The sequence below is a fragment of the Battus philenor genome, unplaced genomic scaffold (genome assembly GCF_028537555.1).
Source record: "Battus philenor isolate CCGP_79_NKW_IND1 unplaced genomic scaffold, ilBatPhil1.0.hap1 SCAF_13, whole genome shotgun sequence".
In the NCBI taxonomy this organism is placed as follows: Eukaryota; Metazoa; Arthropoda; class Insecta; order Lepidoptera; family Papilionidae; genus Battus; species Battus philenor.
In genome coordinates this window covers 11,369,161-11,389,658 of record NW_027181675.1, presented here as the reverse complement: position 1 = coordinate 11,389,658, position 20,498 = coordinate 11,369,161, and the positions used below count along the sequence as shown (strand labels likewise).

The following is a 20,498-nucleotide window of genomic DNA, read 5'->3' as shown; positions in this document are numbered from 1 at the left end:
TCTTACAGTAGGAGTTTATCAGCTAAAAAAAAAGAAGAGGAATACGTATATCAAATGCATACGTACCTTTAATGATGTGATTGTTCATTTTTTGAATTGCTAATACAAGGCTGAAGTTTTTTTTTTATTTAAAAAGAAACAATCTAGAAACAAAAATCCACCGCATGCGATACCCACCGATCCCTTAGTTTGGTCATAAATAATTGGATGCACAGTCGGCAACACAAATTATACAGCTAGCGGTATGAGTCAGGCCACGGATATGGTAAAAAGGCACGAGAACGAACGCTTCTCAGCGTTTTGATGAGTAATGTATTCTTGTGGGGGACTATTTGAATATTAAGTCAACAATCGTTCTGACGAGATTTCTTAGATTAAAAACGGTACGTAGAAACAACTGCTAAGAATTGTGATGAAAAAAACATGTTGCATAAATGATTTTTCATGCAATAAGTCAAGTTAAACTTCGTTCAATCGTGTATTTTAGAAAAAATACTACTGGAAAATAATGTCGCTTCTGTTGACATATTTTACAGAAACCGATTGATTATTACCGCTCCGGCATTGAAAGATTGTTTACTAGATGGCAAAAGGTTGTTGATAAGGAAATTGATTACAAATAAAAACTTGTTAAAAATGTAGTCGTGTGAAATTAACTTAAGAAAGCGACATTATTTTCTGGTTCCCCTGATATGTTTGCTTCAATATATTTTACTTAAATTATTTACTATTGAATTTTCCCCTGAAAACAAATTATTAATGATGATAAATAAATAAATATAATGATTATACAATAATATAATATAAATAAGTCTTCTGTTTTTTTATGAGTTGACACTCGTTAGAAAAGCACCTACACCATCAAAGCTATTATAAAATTATTTTGACAGATAAATGTTTGTTCTATCCAAAAACTTAAGCTATTTAAATATTAGGATAAGACAAAATATTACGTCACAAGGCGATTGATGCATCGCGGTGCTGTGAACGATTTTGTAAATCAAATGCCGGTTTTCCGGTGTCCAAATGAGTAAAGATGAAAAGAATATATACATATAAGAACATATATATATATATATATATATACATATATATATATATATATATGTATATATATATATATATACACATATACACCCTTGATAGAGGTGAATTCCAAACTTTGTTACTGTACCTTCTTATTTTAGATTGGTGCAAGGAGATGAAGGTGACACCCCGTGCGTGTGTTTGTTCCTCAAAATCAAGCCAATTACAGTGACAGCGATCACAACATTGACGGATTCCAAATTCAAATCGGCGTTCGAATTTTAATTAGAGATCCGTGAATGATTGAAATAAAAAAGTTTTTTGGTAGTACTGGCCAGAAATACGAAGCAATCTTACGAGAACACCACAGACATTAAATAATAAATCATAAAAATCTTTATTAAATGTAATTTAAGTTATTAATTTGTCTACAATTTTAAATGCCTTTCTGTCAATCAAATGTCTGCCTTGAATTCTTTATAAGGCCACGAAAGAGCTTGTAGGTTTTAGTATATTACATTGACAGGTCTCCATAAACATAGCCGGTGATAAATCATTATTTACTATTATGGTACATAAGGTTTGTCTAAACCTTAGTAAACCAGTAATTACCAGTAACATTTTTAACACTTTATACATTAAATTACGCGAGAGAATTTTATAAATTACTAGCTGTTCCCGCAAACGTTGTTTTGCAAAAAAAATAGGGTTTTAATTAACAAAAAAATAAGGGTTGATCGTAGAGGGGTGAAAATTTAAGGTTGTATGTATTTTTGTATGCTGTATCATAATAAAATAAAAACCAAAAAAATTGTCTGAAAAATAAAAAAAAATAATTTAGGGGTGGACCACCCTTATCACTTGGGGGTATGAAAAATAGATAGTAGCCGATTCTCAGATCTACTGAATACGCATATAAAATTTGGTGAAAGTCGGTCAAGCCGTTTAGGAGGAGTTCAAGTTCGAACACCGTGACACGAGAATTTTATATATTAGATTTGCTCCATTGCCCTTTATCATTTTGCTTCTTTAAATATCATTTTGACAAAAACTTTTATCATTTTATATAATAATTAATAACTTTAAAGTTACTATGTTTAATGAATATGTGCTACGTCGACTTGTTTTATTTCATATTTTGCTATTTAAAAATGTTTTAAACTTGTATATAAAAAAAATACGGCAGAATCTTTTGACGAGTAGACCCGGCAATTTGTCCTAAACCTCAAGGCATTCAACGGTCTGAAATAAAATAATGTACCAATTAAACTATAATTGAGTAAAACTTCCAAATAATATTGTTTATATTTATACATTTTAGCTGTATTTACCAAAACGAGAAAATTATATAAGAATAATTGTAAATATAATTGTATGTATAATATTTTATAACAAACGTTGCGATACAAATTAGAATTAATAAAAAAACATTAAATAAATAATTACTTGTAAGATAATATTTGATTTAATAGCATAGAAATTTTTATTACTAGCATGATCTATGCGTGTACATTTTTTTTTCAATATTTAAATATTGATATCGCGTGTAGTTAATATATATTCTTTTATCTCTTCAATAGCCGTGTTACGTCAACTTCGTTAAATTTGCCAGTAACAGTATCTCAAATTACTTAAAAATTTTAAAAAAATAATATTAGTATGAACTACGTGTACTATATTTTAAAATGTATATGTTGATATACTTTTTTTAAAAGTTGTGTTGTTATTTAGCTATTTCTTCCTTTTTCTCCACAACTATAACACCTAGCGAAGCGACAATATAGTTGTGAAGATAGATTCAATAATAAAATGGATTAAAAAAATAAATTGATAATACCTTGACAATCAGTAGATCAAATATCGTCATCTTTATTTTTACCTTTGATCTCGTAAAGTAAATAAATATTTAATAAATATGTGTTGTGTAAATTTGTTTTATTTCATCTATTACTGTAATCCTGTAAATTTTTTATTAAATATTGATCAATGATTAAGATGTAATACCTAAATTAATACATTTAAAATTCGCATGACTTACAATTGCATAGATTTTTTTTTCGTTCAATGTAAGTTGGTATCAACACAAAGTTAACGTTCCACTTTGCCAGTTTCCTTTCGTCTGATATCATACGCGTTCGCCAGTACGAACTTCGACCGAGAGACAGCTTCACGCGTGCGCGGTGGCTCACAGGGAATTTACGTCCTTGTATTTAAATTAAATGAACGATTAATGTGATTGGTCGTGATTTAGTGTTTACAAAATGTCCGCACTTTTGAAAAACGTTACGAATTGCATCTGGCATGCATTTGACTCATTACAAAATAACGACGTCGTTCATAAATCTAAGTTGAAGGTTTGTGATTGTTTTTTTTTTAATTTTAAGACAATTATATATTTTATTACAAAGTCAAGCGCGAGTTAAAATATACTTACAATTTATTCTTTAACATCTATAAATAAATAACTATTTATTTTCAATAAATGAACCAATTTTAAAAAGGTTAAAATGACATTTAAAGAACAGCTTCATAGTTTATCTTCTTATAATGTGAAAATACCATTATAATGAATCATTATTCTCATTTATACAAAAACTAACATTACCTCATGTATACAAACAAACAGAAGTTAATTTATGATTATGTTAGTTCGTAAATGATAATGTTATTATCTCGCCTTTCGTCCGGCGAAATGATGTGGGCTAATCGTGACTAATGCCTTTCACAGAACCTAAATAAAAATATAAGAAACGATTCCACAGATTAATAATATTCTTTTCTGTTACTGAACTTTGTTTTTATAAAAATTGCTTGTTTCTCTGTTAACATAGCATGTCACTTGTGATTCAAATATGACAGATGTACTGGTCATACAAATATTAATCCTACTCTGGATTAATTATAAAATAATAATTTTTACTAAATTTAAATCTCATTTTCAACGTAAGTGATCACAGTGGTAGAAGAATGAGACTTGCGATCGTAGGTGGCGGGTTCGATTTCTGGGATACCATCCTTTTTAATTCACACTAAGTGCATTGATTAAATAGTATTGCCGCTGCTTACAAAAAAATTTTTCATAGCATGGGCAACAGCGTCTTTAGCCCAGCATATTAACGCCGCGATCGATCCCTCTGTAGATATCTTTGGGGGAGGCCTTGCAGAGAGCTTCTATAGGCTAAGACGACGACTAATGTTAATTTTAATATTGTTCTTTAAACCAGAATTGTAATAGGGGGACCGGAAAGTAATGTCATTTCTGTCGACATATTTTACAGAAACCCCGATTGATTTTTATCGGTCCGGCATTAAAAATTTGTATACTAGATGGCAAAAGGTTTTTGATAACGAACTTTATTATTGTATATGATTACTATATTGTTGATTAGAAATAACAACTTCTTTAAAATGTAATCGTGTGGATTTAACTTAAGAAAGAGAGATTACTTTCTGGTCCCCCTAATACAATAATTAAATAATAAAATTAATTATTGCACTATTCTGGTTTAAGGAATAAAAATTCTGGGTGAATAAACCGTATTTAGCAAAACTAGTTGTCATTGACCCGATTGTAGAATAATAACTACGCTTGTACAGGAGTGGCATTTAAAAGTGATGTTCCGTTCGAAGGAGTGTTCCAGGTGAAAAGCCTCATAATACAGCAATTACCTAATGGGTCTATGTGTATTCGGTGAAACATTTGTAACGAAGCGCCTTCTGTTAATGTAGTTTCTTCAGACTTTTAAATTTCTTTGTTAAGGTAATTCATCAAATAAAATCGATGTTTTTGTATTTAAAAAACATCTAAGAATCACACATTTCTATTATTATACAAAAAGGGCGATTTGTATTACATTCGACAATAATAGCATTACATACAAATATAAAATATTAAAAAATACTGGACTAACTGCAATTTGTACGTTGCCTGTCAATCACGACATGCGCTAGGTTAAAATTTTTTTTTTAAATAAAATACAAATTAACAACAAATCTAAATACCTATATATAATTTTAACAAGTATTATTATTCTTAAATTAATTATTCAATATTATAAATATTATTAAACGGTGTATTTTTTAATATTGAAAACTAAAGTTTTGTTTTAGTTTCGTATTTATGAAAAATGAAATCACGACCTCGCATACACATGACTATTTACATCAACCAGGCTGCTTGTTACAACAATGTTTTATAGTAAAATAAATTGTCATTAAAAAATGTTAAATATTAAATAAGGCTCATGATATAATGAATAGTCATAGCACAGTGGATTAACAAGTTAAAGTGCCAATGGTAAATAGCAAGCAGAATAGACGGCAGCTGGAGCCTTGTTGTTCTGGAGTTGAGATCTTAGACAAGCGAGCGCAGGTCAGAAAGCCCGTCTACAATAACCTCGTTAAGGTGGTAAGAAGGTGCTGGGTGGCTGCTTTCAATCAATTTTATTATAAATTTACGGCGTAGGCCCATGTCCAGCAGTGGACTTCTGAAGACAAAAATGTTAACGATGCTGAAGAAAGAAAGTATACTTATCAAAATATTTATTCTTATTCGCATTATATTCCTTAGAGTCTAGAGTTATGACCCCGCTAGTTTCGATTTTCGTTGGCTTCATAAACTTTTTTGTTCAATGCGGTGTGGATTTCACTTCTTTTATCTATTTTGCCTCTCTTAGCAATGGCCAAGCTTCTCGAGGTTTCTTTCTTTTTAGGCGATGTGTCCGAAATACTTAGAAGATCGTAGGAGAATGGTAATATAGTTGATAGAAGCGTAAAAATCTTAGTTCTTTTATATTTTTCATTTATAAGGCTGTTCTTGGTGCAAATCTTACAGACGTAGGTATTTATTGTTACTATCATATCTTTAAGTTTGACTGAAAGTTTTGTTAATACATAAAATATGTGTTCTATACACATGACCAATCTATTTTTTATCGACTCTAACAATAACGTTCCACCTCTATCTCATATTGCCAAGTCTTCATGTGAACTACAAAAGGGACATAGCGCAATTCGGCTTTTAAGGTTATAATAAATGTTTAGCTTTTATAACTTTTCTACAATTTGTCAAAAAAATTGACACCTCGAAATACCGGTTTTGACAAGCAATACAAAAGATCTTGGAAACCTTACAAGGGAGTTATAATTTAAATTTTCATATTGTTCAATATAGATGATTCTAAATATAGATTTTCTATATAGAGAAGATGAAAGGGCTAGGGGACGGTTGCCGATTCACTGGACTGACACAGTTACAAAAGCGTGCAACGCCATCGGGCACGGTTCATAGCTTGAAGGAAAACTAGCGGAATAGTAGCATGATTGGCCGCCACCTTTAGCTATGAGGGAACAACTGAAAAATAATACCAAATTAAAAGGCAAACACTGCAGAAGTAAGCCAATATACGGTCGCATTCTATAAAGAACAGGAAGTTTTCCGAGTCAAGGATTTAATACGACCATAATAATTAAATATGCAGAAACTGCATGACAATCACTGTTTGTTAAATTAAAATAAACCGTAAATATAAAGGAGGTTTATTATCGGTATTATTCGTTTATTATATATTTTTACGAGATCGAATCAGAAATGGGAAGATCCGTGGACGGAAGAAAGTAACTGATATAATCTAGCCAGTGGGCAGGCCACATAGCGCACAAAAACAGATTGGCGCTATAACTTTAAGTTTCTGAAGTAGAGACTGAAACGACAAGCACAGTATAGGACGCCTGCGCAGAAAGTTAACAGGCGACCATGTTAAGTTCATCAAAATAAGCTGGATGCAGGCTTCTTCCAGCCGGCGCTATCAGTCAATGAAGAAGCCTTCGCCAAGCTGTAGAGGTCTTATGGTTAAAATGATGCTGATGATATTTAAGTGATGATAAGTTTCGGTAATGTTAGATTGACATATAAGGCAGTTCTGGGAAATGCTATGACGCCTAGACGTCTAATCTATAATAGATTTTATGGGTATCTTATTTGGCTATTATATATCCTAACTCTACTGCATATAAATTCACAATAAATTTATTTTAGTTATTTCGTTAACCAGTATATTTAATACTGGTTCACCTCTACTCCTTTCTCTATCGCTTGCTCCCACCTCTACCCTGCTTATAAATGCACATGCTTTTTTTGTCCCTGCTGAATACAAATTCACAGTGATTTTTTTAGGTACACCAATACCTCGCTTTGCGTCGTTTCGTTTTGCGTTTTATTCGAAGATGCGTCGCTGCTTAATTAGTACTAATTTTCACTGTGCGTCGTTAGATTTTCGAAGTTGCGTTGTTTTGGGTTCGAGTCTTTAATTTTTTGGAAATTTTCTTTTTTTTCTAAAAGTTGGCAACACTTTTGTTTCTAATTGCGCCATGCCATCAAAACTCGGGGATCCCCTTTCTAACTAAAAATCGACGCAATTTTGATACAGTTTTATTTTCACTTTGTCTTGCTAATTTTGGAGTTCAGTTTTAATTAAGTAGTGTGTTGTGCTTTAAAGACGTTCCTAAAAGAGAATAATAAATTTATATAAATTTTAACGTGTTGTTTCTGGTTACAAAAAAGGCAATTTATTTATTGTCAGAGTTATATTATGTTTGTTTTTTAAATGTTTACTTTGTTCAATTTTCTTTTTAAAAAGTTGTATTTTCGTAACCCTGAAACCTATCTTCGATCTTTACATGGTTTGCTATAGAAAATCCTAATTCACTTTGCGGCGTTTCAATTTGCGTCGTGTTTTTTTTGGAACGTAACCACTACGCAAACTGAGTTTTGGTGTATTTTTTTAACTAGGTCACTATAGTCGTGTGTTACTCCATATTTCTTTTTCAGGGAACGGTGAGTTCTTGTAGTACCTAAGTGTGGTCTATTATTTAAACTATATATGTACATGTAACAATGATATTATAAATTACTGCATCTGGTTACCACCTTTTCTCCTTGCGGTTTCTACAGACCACTGAAGTTTCGCCTTTGATTATTGGTAAAAAGACACTCATATATACCACAAATGCTTTCCGGCTTGTGGCTTTGTAACTAGGTTAAATAAGGTCAGATGACGTCAAACTAACAATGTCTTAAATATAGTTGCGTTTAATTCACAATTCAAAGAGATCTGCGATCTTTTACAATTCATATTAGATTTCTTTCATTGATTTTCTTAGGGAACTTTAAATACGCCGCGCTGTGAAACTTGAACGGGAGAGACGAGTACATGACATGGTCTATACTTTCGTGATTATCAGATCTGGCTCCAGTGTCGTCTCACGACCTTAACAAGGTTTTTTGTACATCTTGTGGGAGACTATCGTATGGGTGTGTTCTATTACAACCGATAATTCGCTTCCAAATCTCCTTATTCTTGATTCAATCTTATAGCTCCCATCACGGGAATAACCCTATCCGTGGCTTGCTGGGCGACTTTGAAATCGTCAATGATTTCCAGTGCATATAGTTAATTCATATTAAAATAATTTATGTAAATATATTATTGTTTGCTTGTAACGTATTATATATCTGTCCGTTATTTTGTTTCTTGTTTAAGGATGGACAATGTCTACGCACGCAAGCATCGCTTGCCTAATGGATCATTACGTAAAAAAAAACTCACAAAGAAAACGTTCATGACGCACTAACAGGCGCGGTCCTATTATGAGGATCATTGGATTGCCGAGCTCACCAATCCATTAGGAATTATAGCATACTTTTACCCCAGAAAGAAAACTTTTTGTGTTTTCCTTCAAACTTCTGTATCAATCGAGACGCGTTGTCTTGAAGAAATGAAATCTCTGTAATAACTATATATAGCCTTGGAGACCTAATTATATGTGAGAAAATATTCTAGTCATTTGCAATAATGTTTAAAATATTATAAAAAGATATTTAAAATAAAGAAACATAATTGTTTCGTATATTTAGAAAGAAATTAAATACATTGGGGCTCGAGCGTGGGAGGTAATATTAGAGGTAGGAGAGCTGACAGTGAGGCCAAGCAAAAAAGAAAATTAGGAACGGACTGCTGATACTCCCTCGCCTCGCCACGCATTCCTAAGGCGCGGTACAGCGATTTCAGTAGCGCTAGTACAATTATTACAAAGTTACTAGTTAAGTAAGTTGTTAGTAAATGTGAACTTTTAGTTGAACTATATTATTAATACTTCACGGAGTCTTAAAGATAAATCAAACGAGATAAGTCGTACAGGAAAACACTAATGAATGGAATGGAAAGGAAAAGATAATGTTTGTCATGAATTTGAATTAACAATGAAACTATGAATATAGCGAACATGAGGTACTAATGGCCGTCTTGGGATTTATTTTCATTGTAATTATAGATAATATTTAACTATTTCAGGCCCATATGTGTTGCTTACTCCAAAACAACTACAGGTTGTATAAGAAAAAGACTATTTTCCCAATACATGTGCAATATAAATGTATATTCTTTATTTTTTAAACCATATTAAAGTGACCACCTGTGTACATAATGACAAGAATGTCTTGAGAACTCAATTTTATGAGAGACTAAAACCAGATTAAGTTCCCCTACGATCCATTCTTCAAATTAAAGCTGGGAAAATTCCAAACGCGTCCTGGTCTGAGAAGAATCAAACAACAAACTCAGACAGGATTTTTTTTGCGATCATTTTTACAATATTCCTAATAGTGAAGCTTCGGTATAAATTAGAACAGTTCATAACAAAGCTATTATTACTTCAAAAATCGTTCACATTATAACAGATTTTTCAAAAATTTCATGATAACATTTTATTGAAATACCGTAAAGTTGTTGTTTTAGTCGGCCGAAGAACCTCATAAAAAATAAAATAGATATCACACTGAAAAAATATAAAAGTTTTAAATTTCCTTTTCATTAAATAAAACACAAATCATATTATTAAAAAAGCTAACAACTTATTACAAAATAAACATCAAATTAATGAAGGTTAGCAAACAGAAAGTTCTATTAACCCCTACACAACATCCGCTTTCAACAGACGATCGCTAATTGAATCAAATTGAAGCAATTAGCCGCGTCTACATTTCCCTTCAAATATCACGCCCTCTTTCAAATGAGGTTAGAAAATTCTTTAATCTATTAGAAGAAAAAGCTAAAGGAGATGAAATAGAACTTTGCCGTATATCTTCTTCTTTTCAGCAAGGAAGCTTACTGCAAGGCTTAAACAAAGACCTTCACGATGACCGTAACTATGTAAGCAAAGGACCAATATTTAGCCACTTCCGCACATGCAGTGGTAGTCGTGCAACAAAGTGCACCGCCCGCCAGCCCGCTGATAATGCATGCGGCAAATAATTCGAATCACACAACTGCCACCGTTAAATCACTCTACACGTGTTTCACCCCTCCACGGGCCATCTTAGTTATGTTACACCGATTAGTGCCAAACACAGAGTCAACCAACCGTAACTATGTCGTAGGTCCACCTAGTGGCCTATCCACACTGCGTCCATCGGAAGAAATTTTCGGCTTCAACACCCATCAGCTGCACGAGCGATGTGCACCGTCCACTGCAACTTTAGAAGAACAATTCATCGGTGATATTGGTTCTTCTGAGGATCGTCTCATTTCTGAACCCATCTCGCAACGTAGCTCCGAGCATAGCTGTGTTATTGAGACGTCTACTCTTCATAACTAATTTAGATACACATACCAATGCTGATTTGCATGTCCGTTTCAAATAAGCCAACGTTCATTTTTGACACACATAAATTCTTGACTAAGTTATAAAAAGATTACTCTTCTATCTCCCGCTCCTACCATCACCGCATAGAAATTCACTATTAATTTAATCCTAGTTATATCATTGACTAAGTCGTAGTACTTGTTTATCATAGTGTTATAATATTCAGATAAATTGGTATCCCAGAAACAGTAAGTTCTATTAGTACTAAACGTCTAAATGTTTTTTTTTAAATAAAAACAAATCCGACTAAGAAGTCTTCAGCGCTATATCCTGTAGGATTCTATATTCTTGCTCTTGTTGTTTATGTATCTAATCAGATGTTTTAAGGATAGAAAAAGCCTTTCGCTGTATATTTTAACCATCTTTTAATGTAGTACAAGTAATCAACGTATATGATCACTAAAATTTATTTTGTAGGCATAGCCGAAAAAGTTCGCGCTACTGTCTCCCATCTTCATTACTATTAAATAACTATTTCAATAGGTTATAATCAACTACTTATCGTCTCAGCCCAAAGAGGCACCTGGGAAAGAATAGGCTTCCCCCAAAGATGTCTATGGGGGGAGGGGGTATACCATAATCGCCACTTGGGCGGATTGGCTATCGTAGTGTGATACACAGACAATACTGCTGCTCATCCTCTAGAAACTTGTATGTGAGCAGTGGCAATCGTATATAATTAAAACAGAAAGTGTGAATTATATAAGATTGTAACACGAGAATCGAACCTCCGATCATAAGTTTTTGGGTCAGTCTGCGTTAAGTGTAATCAACAACTAACAATTAAAAATTGCCAAATTAAACGGAATAAAAATAGATACAAAAATTAACACCATTCACTCGCCTCAAGGCATATACAGTCATAGAACATACGACGTTGAATAGAGACAATTAGTCTTGTGATACTATCTATTAAAAATACTTGAGGCAGCTGTAAGAAATAATATATACAATTGACTGAAAAAAAGTTCAGATATGATCTAAGAAAAATCGTTTAAATATTGCTATTAAAGGTCACTTGCCAAAATAAGGATAAATAAAAATTCGAAAATACAAACAAATGAAATCGCATTATTTTATGTGGACTATATCTTGTCCCCGGCGTCTATAAAGGCTTCACAAATCAGGTGGTCGCGACGTAATTCGCTATAAAATGGCGCAAAGACTCCGTCGCATTTCTCACATTTATGGCGAGGCAGCATTCTCGGCTTACCGTCGACGAGAGCTGCTAGAAATGGCCGTGTTTTATTGCCACTGATATGGGTCAGTGAATAAGGTTGATGGAATCTTTTACGCGCGTAATAGAAACTAAAGATTGTCATAAAAATATCATACAAATTGCAAATAGTAACCATTGTAAAAGACCCTGTTTCGATTTCTCGATACGCTTGAACATTTACACATTTATTACTTCTTGAGTCATGAATTATATTGATTTTTAACTTGCGTATTACAGACACTTGAACTCTGACTTCGATGAAGCCAGATAAAAGTGATATTTTGATAATGTTACATGATGTAATTTGTTTAATCATTCGACATATCACAAGTGTTAAGATGATGAACTCAAATGTGGTGATATGTAAATATGTGTTGACGCACGTTATAAGCACGCCTCGTTATAATCACTTATTAACATATGACCCTTACTCCTCTCGTCATTTTGTCAGAGTTAAAAAATATGTTAAAATACTACTTGTCCGTACCGATTTTGTACTGTCATATTAGAATGTTTGTGTCAAAGTTAATTTACACTAATTACATTTTTATAGGCGCAAAAATGTAATTAGTGTACATTTATTTTTACTTTAGATTTATTTCAATTATTGTGTTATTCCTTAAAATAAATATAAAAAAGTTATTGACCTTTCACGGTCTAAGAAATAAATAAATAAAAATAACTTTTCCCAGAAAAACTTCTAAAAAAGACTGTTTATTGATTTGATTTCTTAATATTTATCAACAATTACTTACAAAAAGAAAAACTGTACTTAGAGCAAGTTTAGTAACAATGCAATTATAATTTTAATTGTAATGCTTCATTGTACACGATGTTTCTTTATACATCCCAATACACCTTTTTATGAATTGATTGACATCAAATGTTTGACAGCTAGAAAGATTTTTAATTTACTTTATGTTTTACATGAAAAATATGTATCTTACTTGACGGAAATATGAAATAATATACCTAGATTGATCTAGAAATTCCCATGCTTTACTTTTACCGACAAATTAAGCGAATCATTTTAATTTAATAATTTGAAAAAAAATGATTTATTGCTGCAAATCCTAAAACTAGTGCATACAATTATAAAAGTTGTGCACAACGTTTTCTATGTACCTAAATTAACAAACCACTTATTGAATCTATAAATAAAATTAAATAAATACATCATAGACAACAGACTAATAACAAAGGCAAAATTTACAGTAAATGAACAATGGAAACTAGATAATATTCAGGAGTATTTTTTGAACGACGTAGCCCGGTCTTGAAAAATATCCAGGTCAAGCGGTCTGTGTCAAAATATTATAGGTCGAAGTAAACTTCCCCATAGAGGAGTTCGTTCGATATTAGAACTCGTTTATTTATGTTGTAGATACTGGCTGTCCCCCGCCCGCTTTGCGTAACCCGCGCTGCCTTTTTTGGCTTTAATTTCATAAAATCAATTCGTGGTAATTTTCAACAAGCCAAAAAGTATTCTGGCCAAGTTTTATACTTATGGGAGCTGTAGTTGGAAAATGAACATTTTTTAATCGTAGCCCCTTATCTCTTTCACATGTGAAATTTCGTTAAATCAATACTATTTGCAAATAAAATGTGCCAAGAATCGACGTAAGAGAGATGCTATTAAGGCTATTGAAATTTGTTCTGTACGATGTTGGCATCGCACGACCTATTTTAATGGAACCGAAGCCAGAGGTGGTTAGACTGTATTGCAGATTATCGTCTTCCCTTCTTAATGATTGTTGAATGGTTTAACATTTATGATAGTCACAATGGGGTTGATGTCCTGGCAAGGATAAAAACCTAGATTAAAAATTAAGATTTAAAAAATTACTAAGCAAAGGGAATATTTTTATCAAATTTCAAGTCTCTAAGCCTGATTTTTCCAGAGATATTGAGATAAGTCAGTATGTAGATGGAAATATATTTAGAGATAAAAAATTTGCTTCACAAAACCTATTCTTTCTTGTATCATTGGAACTGTAGAAAATTTAAATTTCTAAATTATCTTTGACACAGTTTTGTCGCAGATGGATTCAGGACTACGCCGGTTCAGACTACGGAACCAGTCCATCAAGTAGGCATACACAAGAGTTCGTCTATCCATCCCTATGCCGCTAATGACGCCGACACATTATACTTCTGAGATTAATCTCAGAACAACCGCAATGTTTGCGTTCCTCACTTCCTTGTTTAAGTAATCAGGGTTTTTGACCTCAGTCGCTGAATTAGTATGCCAGAGGTCTTATAACACGTTGTTATGATTAATTTCAACTCTATATATTTTTTTCACTAAAAACATCCAAGACGTTTCAAGATTCCATTTACCAAAAAAATATCCAAATTTTTGAGATGGTAACTCTTACTACCTAAAAACAGACATACGTGATTTTTGAACAGGTTTTGTTTTACAATATTTTTTCATATTGCAAGTCATTGTTGTTTCCGTAATTCCGGTTTCTAATTCGATATAGTAAAACTAATTTTGTTATCCTCATAATGTCTGTCTATTACTTTTTATGTGAATATAGGCTTACAATATCTTGTAAAATGATAATGTAATCTTGGCTACATACAGGTGCTGGACGATATTAACTTTTCTAGCTTTTATAGCTCCTTCGGAGACAAGGCTCGCGGATCCGAAATACGCGAGGTAATAAATAAAAAAAAAAGTACGTCAGATGCTTCGCCTAGTGTATTGTATTGACTAATTGATACCTACACCTCTTTCGGAGAAAGGTGTGAACTTTTTCTCCGAAAACATCATATCGAAGTTGGGAGAGGATCGGTTTGAATTGCCGGTGAGTGTACGACGCAGTGCCGTCACCAAATAATTTATGTATAAAATATGACGTCCACCCACAAGGTGTATAGGACCTTGTTACGGTCGTGAGGATTATGAGAACTCTCTTAGAGAGGACATCGTCATTCGGCTGAAATTATGATAATATTTAAAAAATAATTACCAATTTGTATGACAAATCTTCCGAGTATTCTCTTGTGGTCAGTCCTAAGCATAAATAAACTTGTGGTTGTTCAGCTTAAAAATAATAATAACTATTTAAGTTAAATTAAATGAAAAAACCTTTATATGTTGAGAAATAGCGCAGAGGTGAACGAAAATTTAGAAAGTATTTAGCATTTTAAAACACTGCACTTACGATTATTTGTACAGTAAATAGAATCGGCAATATTTACGAAAGTTGGCGACATCACTTGCGTAATAATGTCAGACGTGAGCCATCCACTTTCGCTGTACATTTGCAAAACGTAAAACAAATTCGCAAAATGCAAACACTGCAAAATTCTTGAAGGCTATGGTTATTAAATATTATGTAATATTTAATTATCTTTGTATTTCGATCATTTGACGTAATCCTGGTCACTTCGTTCACTTTTAATCGAATATCTATCGTGTCATAGCGGAATTCGATATTTAAAATAAAAATAATTAAATTGTCCATAGTATTATTCATGTAGCATCATCATGGAAAGAATGCCCGAAGAGCCTACTTTGACAGAAACTATAATCAAATTATACTTCCCAGTAATGGCAACCTTTATCTTGACGCTACGAAGGTTCCAAACGCGCCCTTATGAGAGAAAAGCCCACAATAAACTCAAAGGAATTTTTATGGTAACTTTTACAATAGCCTTTAGACGTTAGAGCAATTCATAGCAAAAGTTTATTATCATATAGAAAATCCTTCCCACGACAATAGAATTTTAAGAAGTTTTTGTTTAATGAACTTATATTTATTATAAGATGATTTAGAGATATTACATACGAGTGTAATGTAATTTATAACAATATATATATAACATTCAAATAATACCTAACCTTTCCCACCGGTCACAGTGATCGCATGACTTGTGTTTGCAAAGTAATAAAAATATTTTATTATATTCATTATTTAACAAAAATAGTTCACAAATAGTAAAGTTTATATCTTCTATTTTATTATGTAGATAACTAATTTTACGTCCTTGTATAGTGACATCCAAATATCAGTTGTTATTGAATACATATATTTAGAAAAAAGTTATGAAATATTTTAAAAATAATAAAAAAGTTTTTATATAAAATTCCTTTGAACATCTTCTAAAACCAATTAATTGGCCAAATAGCGATTCTAGTGTTAATTAATTTTTGAGACTTAAAAAAGTACGTAAATGTTTATAGTTCTTTAAAAATAAAAATCTTGGTCAATGCAGGCGGTAACAAGTGACAACTGATTATAACAACCCAACAACGCCGCCATGTTGCAGAATATGTGAGTTTTTATCGCTCGAGGCAATTTACTTCGCTACGTAATAAAGGTCGAATCTTTACTGCGTTTATGGGTACATTTTCATACGTTATTTTATATAGCAACAAGACGTGGGAAGTTCGCATTATAATAGATTTTGTCTACAATGCGATGCTACCTTTTTATTACAAAATCTTGCACAACGCCACATAGTTCATAATTCAATTTGTAACCTTAGAACCAAAAAATATTAGTCTCACTAATTCAGATATGCAACAATAATTAACGAACTTTAAATCTATTGCAGCTTAAATACGTCTGCATGTCATTAATGATTGTCAGAAACATTTTTCAATAGAGAATCCGGGTAATTTTAACAGGTTTTATAAAATACTTTTTTGCAAAATGTTCGAAAAATTATTCTTTCAAAAAAATACCGCAAAATAAGACGCAGTTAAGTCAAATTATACATTCGATCACTATCATTTATCATATTTAATCATCATCTGTTCAACAATTGGACATCAACTACAGGATATAGGTTTCCCCTATAAATTTCCGAAGGCAATAACTAAGACTAAATTAGAATAGTTTTGAATTTTTATGTAATAATTCTCTTGTACTGATATAAGGTGATGATGTAAAACCTCATTATTATTGATACTATGATAAAGTCCAAAAATATTGTATTCACGCTAAAAAATATGCAATATTTTGACTAGTGTAAAAACCCCAAAATTAAGCAATCAAATAGTCTTTACAAACAGTTTATTTTACTAAAAATATCGTATGTTAAATGCGTATCGAACAAAAAGTGTATTGTATAAATCGTTATTGAAGATGACCTCAAGCGACGAAGGCGGACGGTCATTACGGGCTGGTTGTACCGAGGTCTTACTGGAATTTAAACGCTTATTTAACAATAGGATCGTGTTGTAAATATACTTTGTTATTCCAGTGGTCAAATATCAAGAACGCGAGATTTCATTTCTAAAAACAATTTTATTTTAAGTTTCACTTAAAGATCAAATAGAAATGCGGTAACTCTAGACCCGATTTTATGTGCTTTCTTATCGAGGAGCCATTTCTCGTGAGTCCATGTTGGTACTGCCTTCGCTTACATCCAATGTTCAAATCGCTTACGTGCTATTCTAAAATATTAGCTTTGAGAACGTCGTTGGTATAATTCTTATAATAAGCCAATATCTAAAAACTGTGTGGCGTTATCCATTGCTTAGTCTATGTATTAATTTCTAGAAACTGCAAAAATTTACCAGAAATCATATATTCAGATATATATTTACCTAATACGCTAAGAAATTATGGAGGCGGCCTCAATAAATTCTATAGCAGCGCACAAATACTTGTAGTCGCATTTATCCATTCGCATTTGGATATATCAATAAAAATAATTCAGGTATATTTGTTATTAACATGTCAAAATAAAAATAAAGGACACTGACCGCAATGAATAACAGCTGTTTCACACCGAACAGAAAACATACAAGCCTTGCAATTCAAAATTTATTTCAATCGAACTTTAAAACAAGTTTCTTACTTACCTTGCATACATAAATAACTAATTCAAATCATAGCAGTGTTCTACTAAAAGGTCTACAGAGCGATTGATTATAAATATTAAAGTTTGAAAGGGTTGAATGTGTAGCCATTTGCTGTTAATTTATGCACAGTACACCCTATCCAGAAATCAACGGTTTTAGAAATAATAAATAACATACTGATTATATTGTAAGAAAAAGCATTTCAGGAATTCCGATAACTACATATTAAAATAATCATTGTTTACTATCTGTCTTTGCACTCTTTTTACTGACAGAACTTATAAGTCTGACATTCCAGTAGATTCAGAAAAATCTCTTTATATAGGATGATCGAAAATATGTGAAAAACCTTTAAAGCTTTTTGCTGTTACTTGTCACTTTTTACATTTTACACTTTGTTGCTTTCTCACCTTCCTAATCAACCCGTATGTTATCTATAGCAACAAGACTACACAGGACTGAATTTAAACATCTTTCTTATAACAAGATGTTTACGCTAACATAAGACAATTTTTGGGTACGCTTTTTCTTTCCCTGCTTAAAATTTCTACTTTTTTTATTAGTCTGTTTAATTTTTATAGAATGATTTTTATATATTTTATGATCCCACACATTTGTCAAAAACTAATGGTACAATTTAAAATATAAAACGTTATAATATAAGCTTGTTGTTAACGAAAATAAACAAAATATATTATTAAATAATACACAATAGATGAGTATGATATAAGTACAAAAAAAAATTATTTACTTTTAAAATCATACATTATTTTAGTACGTAATTTTAAATGATCGACATTAACTGTGTATTGAATACAGTATATGTTATTGTTTTTCTTATTACTGCTAAGCGCACAAATGGCGTCTTTATTGCTATCAACTAATCAATTAAGTTTTTTTACTCGATGTCAGTGACACAACATTCTTTAATCCTTGGCATTAGAACGCCTTCTTAATTGACTTTAATTATTTATTATAACCTGGACTGCAGAGTATAGATATTTCCGTTTTTTAGGTTATATTTCCTTTTTGCGTAGAAAATTCCTCTTTGGTTGGGAACACTGCAAATGACTTAAATAACCGACAATAATTTAAAAATTTTAACATGTTTTATTTACTAGAATCTAAACATAATCACTTCATTATACTTCTTTATCACGTTCGACATTAACTCAACATAGGCCACCCCCATAGACTTCCAATAGGATCGGTAGAAAGCCGTCTGCATGCAGCGTCTTCCGGCGACCTAAATAAGGTCGCCTCTACACTTTGTTAGATGTGCTACGCTGCCCTTGCAGATCTGTGGTCTCCACTCTAAAACCTTTAATCACGAGCGGCCATCGGTTATCTTGATCATAGATATAGCCTTTTATAATTTTAAAATCCAAAGTTCATATTAGTTGTTCGATTTTTAAACACACTCCTAAGAAAAACCGTATTCGGTTTTAAAAAATTAAATTACCTTCTAAAAGTTATAATACTTCCGTAATCGATAGTGTTAAGAGATTACAGCGTCATTAGGGAACAATAAACTACGCAATGCTTGCTTTTGCGGCGGTTGCATTATAATGAAAAGTCATCTGCGTCTATGACAAAGCGACGCCAGACGGCAGGCGTGGGCGTGAGGTCGATGTGATTCGTACGACGTACATAAACGAAGCCAGTCGCACACTAACAGCTATACTATGTTCCAGCTAAGCAAATTTTTTCTGTACTTCTTAAGTTTAGGTACTTTGTAAACAAGATTCAAATATCAAACTTGATGTATTATATTGTAAAGACCTAAATTGCCATGTACGACTAACCTAAGCTGTTATATTTTTATTTCGATGACTAACCAAACACCATGACGGATTACTAATTATTTTCTGTTGCACATATATTTTGGTTTTAACGAATTACGTTCAAAGCTAGTTGTTCTGACTGACAGCGTACTAAAAGTGGCCTGACACAATCTAGTAGAAAAAATAAATAAACAACGATACACAACGAACTTACAAACTATATTTTTTCCGTACACTGCAAGACTTCTAAAAAATAATGATACAATTAAAGATTTATACCTACGACCCTTTAATTTCACGTTTTAAATTAGGTTAGTAACCATGTCATACATCATCTAACGCTCAATTTTTTGCAGCTAAAAAAATCGTTAGGACATGAAATAAAAAAGTATAGCATAAACTTAGCTAGCTGTGTGATAGTATCCGTATTTGTACATCCGAGCAATGAAGCGATGAGTCATCCGACGGCGCAGCGCTGTCGCCTTTGCGACGAGGTTTCATGCGACAGAAACGTCAGTCAAGTGAATGTTTATTACGATATTAAATCAAAATTTACTCTACTACAACATAAATTATAAAATTAATTCAGTAAGGTGTTTCATTTCTAAATTCCGTTAGGGGTTTCAGAGTGATTAAATTTATCTTTAAAACAGATTTGAATTCTAATTCAAAAATTATTTATTCAATATACAATGAGCAGATGTACTCTTGTTAACTTTATGCTCAATCTACCACCTGTTCGGGTGAAATGCCTCAAAACTGAGTAAAACATGCGAAAGGAAGTCAATGTCTAAGCTCTTGTAAATGATAAAAATGATAAAATTTTAAAATTAGAGTAGCCTAGAGGCGTAGACATCGTTCCCCAGGTGTGATTTTCTGTAAAATAATACACTGTAGTAACCGCTAGGAGAAAACCTTCTTTGACAGTTTTTAAATCTAGCAA

General features: G+C 32.2%; 1 protein-coding gene across 1 annotated transcript in view; it reads left to right on the top strand.

The window, feature by feature from the left end:
- The first annotated feature begins 3,183 nt into the window (after nucleotides 1-3,183).
- LOC137933330 (differentially expressed in FDCP 6-like) overlaps nucleotides 3,184-20,498 on the top strand; it is a 32,623-nt gene continuing 15,308 nt past the window's right edge. The window contains exon 1 of the mRNA XM_068777249.1: nucleotides 3,184-3,380. Within this exon, the coding sequence (XP_068633350.1) occupies nucleotides 3,288-3,380 (93 nt within the window). The 5' untranslated portion in view covers nucleotides 3,184-3,287. The remainder of the gene's footprint in view (nucleotides 3,381-20,498) is intronic.